Source organism: Alnus glutinosa, chromosome 8 (genome assembly GCF_958979055.1).
Source record: "Alnus glutinosa chromosome 8, dhAlnGlut1.1, whole genome shotgun sequence".
Taxonomy (NCBI): Eukaryota; Viridiplantae; Streptophyta; class Magnoliopsida; order Fagales; family Betulaceae; genus Alnus; species Alnus glutinosa.
The window spans coordinates 8990374-9004929 of NC_084893.1; the positions used below are offsets into that span (position 1 = coordinate 8990374).

Here is a 14556-nt window from a genome sequence, read left to right on the forward strand (position 1 = left end):
TTAACGGAAAGGCCGACCTATATATTTATCATTTAAGCAAAACTCAAAATTTTAATTGGGAAAAATTACAAACCAGAGTCGTTACGAAATAGACAAAAATCATAGACTTTTGTAATGGGACAGTTTTCGTAAGTATTAATTAAGCGTGTGATTGTTCAGTATGTGGTATGAAGGAATTGACAAAATTACTACTTGGTTGTCCAGTTCACGTGTCACTGTCTGCAGTCGCCACATGGTCATAAGCACGCCTTTCCTTTTTCTTTTTTTCATTCCCATGCAACATGGGGAGGTTAAATACCAGCATCTTTTTCTTTCCCCAAATTAATTGTGATTAATTTCTTAAAATAATTATATTCCTTCAGTAAAGAAATTTTGTTTGAACTTTATGCCTTTTACCCAGCTAGCTCACATAGAATGAAGAGCATACTTATAAGGACTAGCTTCTATGGCTCTGTGGCCTCCTCCTCCTCCTCCTCCTTCTCCTCCTCCTCATCATTATCTATGCTGGATAATCGGTACTAACCTGCAGAATTGATCACGATTAGCTGAAAGTTACAAAGATTGTTTGCCTCAAGTAAGTTCTTAAATATATATTATCTTCTGATCAGCTTTATTAGGGGGAGATGCATATATAAGATCGATCCATATCTGTATATCTTTATGATCCTCCTCTCTCCTCATGTTCTTCTTCCAAGTTCCACCTCAAGTTTTTTTCCAGTTTCCAACTAGTTCTTGATCATCTCCTGAGTTAGATTAGATTATATATATAGGTTTCATTTGCCCTAGTTTTTCTTTTCTTTTCTTTTCCTCCGGGTAAGTCATGCTTTACCCTAGCTAGATAGAACTCGCTATTATTTACTTAAGTTTTCCTTATTGAAACTCTCGAATGCCAAATATTCAATGTTAAAACGGTTTTTTTCTTCAGAAGAAACTTGTTTCTAACCTTGAGTATTTGCTTCTTTCTTTTTTCTTTTTCTTTTTTTCTTTTTGCTTTTTTTCATGTTTCAAATTCAAAACTAATTAAATAAAAGTATGTTTTAGATTTACTCAAGTACTTTAAGATTATTGAAAGCAGAGAAACAGCCTCCAGTACTGATCTATATATATATATATAGAAATTGAGATTTTGTTTCTTTCTATTATGCTGACAGATTTTGTTGCTATAGACCACCATGAAGTGGTCTAATTAAATTTCTTGGGAGCTTAATCAGAAAAGAGGAATCTTAATTAATACTGAATGGTTGAAGTCTATTATATATATATATATAGGTTCATGATGAGTGAAGTAAGATGATATCAAATTCAAGAGAAAAAGATGTTCAAGCCAAGCAAGAGGGCGAAAACAATGATCATGGAGAGTTCTCTAAGCAGGCAGCTTCAAGTACTACTTCGACTAGGCAATGGGCAGGATTTAGAAATCCAAGGATTGTACGTGTCTCACGTTCTTTTGGAGGAAAAGACAGGCATAGCAAGGTTTGCACCATAAGAGGATTGAGAGACAGAAGGATTAGGCTTTCAGTGCCCACAGCAATTCAGCTCTACGATCTTCAAGATAGGCTAGGGCTTGGCCAGCCAAGCAAGGTGATTGATTGGCTGCTTGATGCCACTAAACTTGACATTGATAAGCTCCCACCATTGCCAATATTTCCTCAGGGAACTGGTCAATTTCATCATCAACACCTTCTTTCTCATGATCATCAATCAAGTACTGATCCCTCTCATCAGATTAATTCTTTCAACCCTTTCTTTGATGCAAATATTCCTACATTTGTAAAGGATGGGGAAGATCATCAATATGTAGATCCTTCATCAAGAGCAAAAACTAAGGAGGTTTCTGATAAAGGCAAGTGGATCAGAACAAATGAAGAAGAAAGTAGTCAAGATCATCATGGAATCGGTGGTTATGGTGGACAAATTTCAGCTCAAAATTTTTTCCCTATAGCCAATCACCCCTTGCTAAACAATGCCATGGCTTACAATTCCTACCATCAAGCTGAGGCTTCTGGTAATTTATCTCTATCTCAGTTTGGAAGCCAGGGAATATTTCCCTCCCAATTAAATCCCCATACAATTAGTAATGCCGTACAACTTCCATCTGGTCCTCAATTGTTTTTCTGTCCATCATCAACAACACCTGCAGGACTTTTTACTCAATATCCTTCATATATGGCGACGCCAATAGAGAGTGATCCGAGACAATTCAACCATTTTCATCAATTGTTGAGCTCAAGTACTTCACAACATGTTCTACCTCATCATCCTCTCATGCCATCTCTTCATTCAATTAGCTCCGCCTTGAAATCCTTTCCAACAGATGATCATAACAATCCCAAGAATCCTGATCAATCACAACAAAACAATGAAAGCAAAATGGATAAGGATAACAATGGTTCTTAAGGACCATGAACATGGTGGATATGCTCAACATTAATTGGCAGATCAGAAGATTAAGTACGTACAAGTAAGCACTTTAAAAGTTTCATTTATTAATTTCCTGCATTTGGCTACGATTTTCATCAAATAGTGATGTGAATACATGCAAGTTTGTAAGGATGATCATAATGCTATATATACAATACTGCATACTTGTGTTTGAGTGCGTACAATTTCAATTATATATGTATATACTAAACCAAGTTTGAGAAAATTTTGTATGAATAATTAAGGGGAAAATAAATGAAGTTTAAAATCACAAGTACCAGAGAATTCATTGAATTATCGGTGTCAAAATGTTCATCGATAGCCAAGATGCTATGAGATAAACGGGATTCTTTCGATCTATAGCGAAATTAATACCAAGAACGAGAGTCTCTAAATGCTAAAGAAATCGAGTAATGTAGAAGGAAGACTCATGTCCTCCTTGTATCATTCTAAAATTGATGTGGTTAATTGTTAAAATCACCATTAGATTTGTAATAAATCATTATTAAATTTTAATTCATTAATAATTATAAAAACTACATCAATTTAATTTCAGTGAATATGAGTCTTCTTTTTAGCATTACTTAAAGAAACCGATAAGCCATGCATTGGTAACAGAATTGTAGGTGAATTGATTGACACAATGAGAACAACGGTCATTGATGATGGCAAATTTTGGATATGCTACATACTACACATTCATCCTATTAGATTGATGTGATAGTGTTCGGTGAAACGGGGGTAGGATGAGAGTGTATGTAGTATGTAGCATTACTTTTGTCATAATGATCTAATGACACACACTATATATATATATATATATATATATATATATATATATATATATATATATATATATATATATATATATATATACATATATGCTCTCAATTTGAAGGGAAAAATCATATTTAGCCCAAAATTTTTTTATCTTATTTTAATTTAGTCCTTAGGTTTTTGATTTCAAGAAAATAATCCTTATGTTTTGCCCAGATTTTAAATAAGTCCCCCTATCACTTTTCTGTAACAAATAAATGGTTTGTCATATGTCATGTGTGTCTCAATTGACATGCTAGCATTCATATCAACACCTAATATTAATGTTATATCATTAAACGCCGAATCATCCATAAAAAACAAAAACCAAAGACCCCCAACAACTTAAAACGAAAACTATCTTATATGTCATCTTAATTTAATATATTTATAGCGTTAGAAAAAAAAAATCATTAATTAACCATAACACTAAGATAGACCTTGACGTATCAAATGAGACACACATAACAAATAAAAATTAGTCAATTTTGACAGTAAAATGATAAAGAGACTAATTTAAAACTTGAAAAAAACTTAAGGACTTTATTTTTAAAATTGAAAACTTAAGGACTAAATTCAAATAAGCTAAAAACTTAAGGGTTAAATATGATTTTTTTTTTCTCAATTTTAAATGAAATTGATAGTATGGTTAGAATTTAAAATTAGCACATCAATAATGTATATGATGCTATATTATTTAAATAATTAATATAATGTGAATTCATTGACAGTACTGCACGGCAATATATATATATACACGGAAGCCCTAATTTTGGCTACTCATTTTGACGTACTTAGATGTGAGTACTCATGCGAGTACTCATGTGACTATCACATTCTCATATCATTGATTAAATTATTAATACTTTAAGGTGAGAGCAAAAAGATAAACAAAAAATTAGAGATTGACGCCATGCAAGAAAGAGAGAATGTCACTGTTAATCAACCTTTTTTTCTTTTCGAACAAAGTTACTATTAATCAACCTAGCTAGCTAGCTATGACAGATAAATAATTGTTGTCGGCATTAATTTATATCAGAAACTCTGGGTTTTACCATATTTTTCTTAGGGTTGGTAATTTGACAATACCTGTGAATTGAACCCAGCCGACACGTAACAAGTTTTTTTTGAAGGCAATTATAACTTTTTTTTAGAGGGAGAAGCTCTCAACTTTATAAAGAGAGAGTGCTTTCATAGATTTGCTTGCCGGGAGAGGAAGGTTTCACGCCTCCCTCCTCCCGGTCTTTTGTCTTCCTAGCTCTTAAAGCTTTGGGGATTTTGTCCCTCATTAGCTTTACCAGTGGATGATGGTTTTTCTTCCTACCACTAGGGTATGGAGCTTTAGTCCCCTCGGACCAGATCTAGTGGTAGTTTTTGTCTCCTGACTCTTCAGGGTTATGTAGTTTTTTTATTGAGTTTTTCTTTGGTTTCTTCCTTGTTTTTTCTGGTAGGAAATCTCTAGTGACTTTGTTGGCTTGGATTCAGTTGTTTCCTTGAGTCCCCAATGTTTATTGCCTCCTCTGGCAATGCATGTAAAGTCTTTATTTGAGAGCAAGATCTGTACGTTTTCACCGAAGATCTCCTGTCACGTACCCTCTAGTTGCTTTCGCCGCCATCTTCCAGTCTGACCGTCTCAAGCCGTGGTCGCGTCGTTATTCTCTGATTAGCGCGTGGCCTGCACACACTGGGGAACAAGTTTCCCGGATCGGCACGTGAGGGCTACGCTTCGTTACTCAGGCCTGGTTTGTGGCAATTGGTGGTGGTTCGTGGTGGTTGGGTGCTGCTGGGGGTCTTGGGAGATGGCATGTGCCTTGCACGTGCCGACACAGGCAATGGCCGGCTCTTTTCCGGCGAGGGCAATGGATGTATTTTTTCTGTTTGGATTTGTATACTCGTCTTTTCACAGTATATCTTTGCAATGGGCTGATATTATATGGGTTTTTGGGTGGCTTTTAGCTAGACCATGCCTCTTATTATTAGCTGGGTTGTGCTTTATTGTATTGAGAAGCCAAAATGTATGTTCATGTAATGTTAGTCTGTTATATTTGATAGCTGCTTTAAGTCAGGTTTTATCCTGACTTAGTGGGTGGAAATTATTTATCTCTGGTCACTGCATTGGCCTACGGGCAGAGCTTTCGCCTTCGGGCCGTAGAATCGCCTTCTATTTTACTCTTGTAATTGTGTTGACCTGTGATAACTTATAATCCTCTTTTGGGGCTCTTATTAGTAATGAAGGTGATGTTCAAAAAAAAAAAAAAAAAAAAAAAAAGGCCGACACGTACCACTTATTCCAGACGTGTTATTTTATTTCATTTTATTTTTTTTAACGAAAGATCTGAGTATTTATTAATCAAAGATCACAAGCATAAAGTTGAAAGCTCTTACAGTATAAAGTATAAAGCTCTACAAAAACATAGCCACAAGCTATGAGGTTACATAGTCATATATACAAACAAAATTATTACAATAAAATGATATCTATGACTTTCATCTTCCGCTAGCCCATATACAAAAAATAGTTAAAGAGCAGATCTATTCTGAGCATACTAAATCTAAGATAAGTGTAGCCAAATCTCCTAAATATTTTTTTTTATTTTAAACCGGCCGTGAGAGATAATCTCTCACACTGAATTATCCAGACCGTGAGAGATAACCCTTCATACAAGACTAACCTTCATCATATAGATCGTCAATGAGGGCAAAACTAAAGAGAAGAAAACTTTTATTCACAGCAAAAACACAACCAACAAACAGCAGCAGCGACCAGAGAAGATTTGAACGGCAAAGCACGAAGGTAGATGGACGGATGTATAGCGGAGAGGTGAAAATTGCTGATCTGGTCAGAAAACACCTACAAACAAAAGAAAAAATCAGAATATGAGGGGGAGGGTAAGAGCGGGGAGTAAAAAATGAAAGGGATAGGAGGAGGGAGTAGATTTGCTCCCTTCTTCTCTCAGATTTGTTTTCTAAGGGGTGAAGTTTAGGGCCGGCTTCGACTCCTGTAGTCCACCTACTTGTTAGGGCAAATGATTTATTTATTTTAATCAATACTTTAACACTTCTTCTTATATGTGAGCTCTAACTTTCCTTTAGTAGATGATGGGGCTCAATACGTTGCATATTTAATTGATAATATAGAAAACCTTTATGATTTGAAATGAAAAAAATTAAAGAAAAAAGCAAAAGATAGAGACAAACAATTTTCGGCTGATTTGGTATTAGAAACTTACGTTCACTGTTAAAAAATTGCCCTAAAAGCTACATTTTGCTCTAATTACTTAATTTAATTTTGTATAATACACTATTTGTAGATCAGCTTTACAAATGATTTGAATAATTTCAAATGTAATCAAATCCATTAATTATCACAAATGATTCTTTATGATAAGGGGTTAAATATGTTTTTGGTATTTGTGTTTTGGAAATTTTATTTTTTGGTATCTTAGTTTCATTTCGCATCGCAGATGGTACATAGTTTTTGAGAAAAGACGGACTTGGTACCTCCGTCTAGTTTTCCATTCAAAATTTAACGGACTACAACGTGTCATAATGTTTAAAAAACTTTAAAAACAGAAAATAAAAAACTTTAAAAATTAATAAAAATTTGAAAAATTAAAAATAATAAAACTTCAAAAAAAAAAGTAATAAAAACTTAAAAAGAGAGAGAGAGAGAGAAGAGGGGTGGTTGAGCCACCCCCTTGGGCCCCCATGGGGGTGGCCGGGCCAAGGTGGTGGCTTAGCAAGTTTTATTATTTTTAATTTTTCAATATTTTTATTAATTTTTAAAGTTTTTTATTTTATGTTTTTAAAGTTTTTTAAACATTATGACACGGCAGTTCATTAATTTTTGGAAAAATAGACTGAGTTATCAAGTCCGTCTTTTTCAAAAATTCAAGTATCATCTGTGATGCGAATTGAAATTGAGGTACCAAAAAATAAAGTTTTCAAAATACAGGTACTAAAAACGTATTTAACCATTATCACAAAGAATTTCTATTCTTATTGATAAAGAAATTATCAAACCTATATGTACGTATAGCTAGAAACCTTAAATTATAACATGTTACAACAAGAGACGGAATTAGGGGCCTGGTTCCACTCAATTTTTTTAAAAAATAAAAATAAAAAATTATAAGGTAAAAAAAATTAGTCTATTGGCCGGCGCCCTTAGCTACCAACAAATTTTTTTAACCTTTAACTTCTGCCCATAAGAACTTCTAGCTTTCTTTCTGTTACAACTTACGCTCGGTAAAATGTAGTGTACGGATGAAGGAGATGATCCAAGTCGTGCCTCTGATTAAACGTACGGGTACGCAATGTACTATGTAAGCAACTTCCTTAATTTGAGGCAATTTATCATTTTTTTTATTAACTAAAAGTTATGAGTAGGAGAAGCTTTTTGAATAATTGTAAATAGGGCCACCCTCTATGCTATTGATGCTCGAGTACGTACTATTGGAACCAATGTCTTAAAATCTAACCTAAATTATGAAATGATTATTTTCGTTTTGAGAGAATTTTGAATATTGATTTGGTAAAATTTAAAAAATGTATTAAAAAATTTAAAATTGGCAAATATTTTTATAAAATAAAAAAACTTAAATTGTATATAGAACCACAATGGCGGTGCCGCCCATCGTGGTGGTACTGCATGCTTCGATGGCTCTAGCGGTGGCCACCACACCACCGACTTTTTGAAAAAATGTTGTGTATTATTTTTTGAAAAGCTTCACTTATAACCCTTGATCTTTCTCACTTTTGAAAAAATTTACCCAAATTTTAAAAATTATCAATTTAGGGTATCAATCTTTCAATTTTTTATTTTATTTCAACCATTCGTTAGAATTTTCCGTTAAATCTTATCAAAATTCTCAAAATAACCCTTTGTTTATTTAAAAAAAAAATAAAAAAAAAATTCAAAGATTCGGGCATGGGTATTTTTGCAAATTCCATTAAATTCTGACCAGTATCTAAATCCTAACCATTTTTCTCTTCTTTTTTTTTCAAAAAAAAAAAAAACATTATGAGTATTTTGGAAATTTTGATAGGATTTAATGAAAAATTTAATGGAGGGTTGAAATTGAAAGATGGATACCCTAAATTGACACTTTTTAAAGTTTGTGTACTCTTTTTAAAAATTGACGGAAAATCAGAGGTTATAAGTGAAGTTCTCCATTTTTTTTATTTTTTATTTTTATTTTTTAGTGTTTAGTTTTGAAAAAAGTTTTATAATTTGTTTTAAAAAAAAATTGTTATTGGTGGGTTTCTTTTTTCTTTTCTTTTTTTTTTTTGAGAAAGGATCACTCCCCTTTTTTTTCCTAGAGGTGAGAAGATATAAACTAGTGCCCCTTAATTAGTTTCATGAGGTAAGGTTCCCTTTGGGAATAGGTGTTTTAAACTTCAAATAGTAGATTGAAGGTGTGTATGATTATCATATACGAACTCATTGGGTAATGGTTTTGAAAACAATTTTTTTTTTTTTTTTTCAAAGTAAAATATATATTTTTCTCAAAATCATTAATACAGTTCAAAACATAAAACACTTTTTTCAGATATGAACTTCACTAAAAAAAAAAAAAAAAAAAAAAAAAAAAAAAAACACATTTTTCACATTTATACCACATGCATCAAAATACATTTTCGAACCAAACCCAATTATACTTTTCAAAACCTTTATCAAACAAATCTATAGCTTATACTTTTCTATTAAATCACCACTAATTCCAAAAATTTAAACAGAAAGGAATTTATGAATTTAATCATTTAATTATTATTTTAACACTCTCTCACTTGTGAGCTCAAACATTCCTTAATTCAAAAAGTGAGGCCCGGCACGTAGATAAAAAAAATAAAAAAAAAAAAAAAAAAAAAAAAAAAAAAAAGAACAAGAGAGAGAATAGGCTAGAATTGGGACAAGTGGCGGTCGAAAATGCTGACAAGTGTCCATTTAATATATCATCACTAGAATACTTATATATATAATAGATAAGCATAAATCAAAAGGCAAAAACTTTCAAGAGAATAGATTAGAATTGCAACGTTAAGTGATGGTCTAAAATACTGATAAGTGTCCCTTAATTTTAATTATGAATCCCTAAAATGCCTATACTATCTGCGTCCTTATATGATCTCTGTAGGAGCTCAAGCAATTGGGGTGGATTTGAAACAATATTTGAGCTGAATGTATATATGTGGGATCACTGTAGAAATTCTTTTAAGATTTGTGAAGCTTGATTAATGGTAGTGGTCACAAAGCTACAATATTAATTCCTATAGATCGAGCATTTGGATAATAGATATAATATGCCGTGTGTAAGGAAAAATTGTGAATATTATTTAATTATATTCTAGATTGAAATTGATAATGAAACTCATATCATCTGATATGAACTTTTTTCATGATGTCCATATAAATATATATGGGCCAATTATTTAATTAAGGATATTATTGATTAATTGGTTGGTGAAAAAAGCACAGTTCACAACCTAATTAATTAGTGTATTATTATATATGCAGTGTATTAATATTTAGTGTAATTAATTGAATTAAGCTAGACTTAATTTGCTCCAGATTGTTAGAAGGGGGACCAAAAAAGAAAATGTGGCTTCTTGGCCAGTTCTACTGCTGTTTCTCATTCATTTTAACCTAATTAATTCGCATGAAAGAAAACGATACAAAAGTGGAATTTAATTAATAAGGCTAATATATTGGTTTTGGTCTATGGATTGATTGAAATTTTTAATCACTCGAGCAATTTTCCGCAAATTTTCTCAAAAATATTTTTTTAAATTAAATTAAAATAAAAAGATTCGTGCATATAGAACGTGTGTTATAGGCTAGTAAAATATAACTTTAAAATGAATTTTGGTTGCTAATTAATTAAATAAGTTTTCAAGGTACCAATTATATTATGTTTGTTCTATATAACTATATGGAGAGGAGCGGCCATGTGAGTGATGGTATACATAACTATATGCAAGTGATAAACTAAAAAACTATATATAGTTGCGTTTGGTTTTTTAGGAAATAATTTTGGATGTGCCCATAGTTGTTATTGAAATAAAATAATATCAATCTGAAAATTAACAATTAAATAAATAATTGTTTAACAAATAATTGGTTGAAAAATTATTGTTGAAGCTAGACCATATTGATCCAAAATAATAATAATAATAAAATAAATATTGTACAAGAGATTAAAATTAAATTAGGAAAGATCTCACAATGCTATAGAATCACGCAAAAGCGCTGTCCTTAAAGGTTGATTCGTGCCTCCCGGAGTATATAACTCGGTGTAATCGGATCACTTGACACGCAACCTCTCAGGATTAGACTATAGCGTCTATCTTCGTTAAGGACACACTTCCAAGAACGAAGATCAAATAGAACAACCATTTGATCAAAGTGGATGGGGAACTTTAGAATATTTTTTCTTGTAGAAAAATATTAATATAACAAATAGCTTCTTAGCTTAAAACAAATTCACTTTGGGATAAACTACATGCTGGAAAATATGTTGGAAGCCAAAGAATAAGTAAGTTCTCAAATGCTTATTGGGAACTTAATATTTATGAAAAGTTGACCATCAGTTTTTTCCTTTTCTTAAAGCCACCAAGAAAACCAACGGTTAAAATGATTTGATGACCAACAAAATGAGCATCAATTTTTTCTTTCTCTTTAATGACCAAGACAAGAGTTTTAATCACCAACGGTTAAAAACATTTAAAATAATAATAGTCAAAAACCGTCTAAAATGTTAATGCATTTTAATGACCAAACTGTCAAAGCAAGATTTAATGACCTGTAAATACCAAACGATTATATTTTGAGATTTTATGACTAACCGTCATAATTCTTTAAGAAGAAAAAAAAATAAACAGTCAAAACACTTTAAGACCAAATTATTATAACTGATTTTTCTTCTTTATAAAAACTCATAATGTTTGTAAATATTTTAAATATTTCAAAAAAGAAATAATGTTCGTAACAAATACAACAGGTTTGACATAAAATATTTTATGTTTGTAATGTTTTTAGCAAAATCATTTTTCAAGATCTAGAGAATGATTTCAACTAAAAAAGCTGAAAATATTTTTTCAGGGTTTGACTCATACGGAATATCAACAACAACGACTTCCAACAATAGTGGCAGCCGGTGACAACGACGACCTCTAGCAACCTCCGGTGGTGGTAAAGAATAAACTGCAATAGAGAATGCCTATGAGAAGGAGGTTGGGTACTGTGAGTTAAGAAGGAAAAGCTCAAACTCAAAAAATTATTTACAGAAATAAAAAAAGAGAACTATTTTACACAAGTTAAACTAAGTTTTCTTGGTTAACCGAAAACAGTTTCGTTTTGACTAGAATTTTTGGTTGTACCAAACACCAGACGGTAAAATAGAGAAAACATGGAAATAAACGAAGTCATATTGGATTTAATTAAGCCAAACAATCACGGTTGCATAACTCAAACAAGATTTTTTCCGATGGTTTTGTGCAGGCTAGGGTGGCGCGACTTTTGGCAGCCCTACTCTCTCTCTCTCTCTCTCTCTCTCTCTCTCTCTCTCTCTCTCTCTCTCTCTCTCTCTCTCTCTCTCTCATTCATGTGAGCATGCAGCTACGCATGCTAAGCTGTTGCGGGGAAACCACGGGAACTAGGTTTAATTTGCATATAGTAGTTAAACCTAATTAAGACTGAAGATCATTTGAAAATGCATGCCTCTCTAAGTTCCTAACTCTAAAACCCCGGAAGAAATGCATTATATTATTACTTTTAGTTGAGTTTTCCTTCATCGATCTGTGCATAAAATGAGTCTGCAGGCATGGAAGAATCCCCGACAGGCCACAGCAAGAGAAGAAAAAGCTTTTAGAACCTGGCTGGAGTCGTTGCTGCTGTGATGGTGAAAAGGAAGTAACATAAGCAACTGGCAGAGAAAGGCTAGCTATGGCATGCAGTCTGTCTGTCTGCCTCTGACCACTCTTCTCACGAGATCCAATAAACATTAAAGAACACCCCGACCCCACTTCCTCTGAATTCTTGCAGAATACTACAGCACGTACTTGTGGTCCTAATACTAGCAGCAGCAAGAAAAATAATCAAAACCATAAATAATGGATCGATCCATATGATAAGGATATGTAAGGAGAAACGCCACGCCCGGCCACCGGATTGAGACCGATCTATAACAATTGTGAGATAGTATTAATCCATATGAGATTCACCCGTCGTGATAAATTTTGGACCGTTCAATTGATTTTTTATAAAAACGTACTCTCTTATAATTACTGTCTGAATTGGTGATAATCTAAACAATAAAATTAATGAAGATCTCTATCGATCTAGTCTCACGCGCGGGCGGTAGCAAAAGAGCGTGGGAGACCTTAGCTTATTGGTGTGATTGTAGCTAGGCTGGATGTTAGCTAGGCGTGCTAAAGGGTATATGATTTATGGAATTGGTGGTCCTATATATGGTATACTTGCTACATTAGAGAAGGGACCACATGTGACTTAAATTAAAGTAGGAAATTTACAGCATTCTAAACTATATCTCGACCCGATCGCCATAAAAATAAAAAAAAATAAATAAAAAATAAATAAATAAAAAAAATTAAATTAAATTAAATTAAATTAAATTAAATTTTATTTGATCTCATATTATATATATATATATATATATATATGCTGATGACTTGAAGATGCAATCATAGCTAACCACTTAAAAAAATAAAATAAAAATAAAAATAAGAGGAGTCGGTCCGGGTTTTTGTTTTTGTTCCTTTTTTGGTTTTTTTTTTTTTGTCAAGTTTGGTCTCTATCAAAATTAGACTTAATTGGTCCCTCATTTAGTGTTGATTGGATAACTAATTTTTATTGGTACATCATCAAGTTATATAAGAATTATATAACAGTCCACTAAATAGCATTACTTTTGTGGAAGTATATAGATAAAGAACCATGGAAGTATAGAGATAAGAAACTATTGTCCAAAAGCGAAAAATGAGTAATGTTACATACTCAACTGACATATAACTAGGCTGATGTGATAGTGCCCATAAACTTTAATTAAAAAAAAAATAAAATAAATAAAAATCTAAGGGCTTATGGGTACGTACGACCACATCAGCCCAATTGTATGAGAGTGAGATGTGAGTTGAGTATATAGAATGAGAAATGTTATGGGTATGTATCGAATCTTTTACCAAGAAATTGGTACCAAAATTATGCATGTATGTGGAGTTTATTCATTAGTACTCTTAGTATTTCTGTTTATTAATTGTTTCGATCATCTCCAATGAATAAGCTTGATCCACGTCAAAGTACTCATTTCTTGGTAAAAGATTTGATACTGTTAATATTTCTCATTAATAATTACTATCAAAAATTAACAAAACAATTTTGCAAGCTCATTAATTTGGGCCTCGGTGTGTGATCAATTGATTCTTCATCTTTGATTAACGAGTTTTAAGTGACATGTTGCAGCAATAAATTTGCCAAAAATAAAAGAAAGGTTTTAGATAAAAGAGAGTAATATTGCTGGAAAGTTTAGGGTATGGAGGATAAAGAAAAAAGAAAATGAGAAATAATAAAGAAAGAGCCCCTGATGAGGATTGAACTCATGACCTTTCGCTTACGAAGCGAACGCACTACCACTATGCTACAGAGGCGTTCTGTTCTTTACTGGAGATTATATTTATAGTCCTTGTCACAGTTTGCTATCTTATGCCCACTTACGTAAACTTCCCCCATACCCAATAGAAACACACGGTCTTAAAAAAATGGGTCGCGTTTGAATTAAAGAGCCGGAAAATAATAATAAATAAATAAATAAAGACTTGGAAGGTTCTGATGAAGGCTCAACTTCAACCACGAATCACGATCAATCTGTAGTAGACATAAATAATTAGATTAATAAATAAATGGAATAAATTTATAATAGGTTTCTTGAAGGCTCGATTGTGGTATGTATATAAAATGGAGAAAGTGTGGTAATTGCTTTCCCATTTTAACCAATATATAATAAATCATTTTACCCAAAAACAATTTTGCATGAATAAAACTTTTCCAAAAATTTGCTACAAGTAAAAATGTTGGACCCAATTCAACTCAAGTGGAGGAGAGAATTTATTTCCGAGTAATGTTCCTCTTCACACACATTTCACACCGATTAACGTAGCTTATTTTAAATAACTTTCTTTTGGTTCTTTCTAAGTAGGTGACATGAAAAACCACTTAAAACACGTTACGTCAGCCGGTTAGAGGGCCGTTGGTCTTCGGGGCAATTGAAAGTTTGGGGTTTTGATAAAATCATCACCAAAGAT

The 14556-nt window shown here is 32.5% G+C and overlaps 1 protein-coding gene and 1 non-coding gene across 2 annotated transcripts; one reads left to right on the top strand and one right to left on the bottom strand.

Moving 5' to 3' along the window:
* Positions 1-358: 358 nt before the first annotated feature.
* Positions 359-2596, top strand: LOC133875991 (transcription factor TCP5). The gene is made up of 2 exons (XM_062314283.1): positions 359-574; positions 1270-2596. The coding sequence occupies exon 2, from the start codon at positions 1291-1293 to the stop codon at positions 2395-2397; it is 1107 nt and encodes a 368-aa protein (XP_062170267.1). The 5' UTR covers positions 359-574; positions 1270-1290; the 3' UTR covers positions 2398-2596.
* An 11234-nt stretch (positions 2597-13830) lies between these two features.
* On the bottom strand, positions 13831-13902 carry TRNAT-CGU (transfer RNA threonine (anticodon CGU)). Its single transcript has one exon. It is a non-coding gene; the product is annotated as a tRNA-Thr (tRNA).
* Positions 13903-14556: the final 654 nt, after the last annotated feature.

Bases quoted from the DNA above. Each gene is read 5' to 3' on its own strand.
- LOC133875991 (XM_062314283.1), top strand. From the start codon at position 1,291: ATGATATCAAATTCAAGAGAAAAAGATGTTCAAGCCAAGCAAGAGGGC.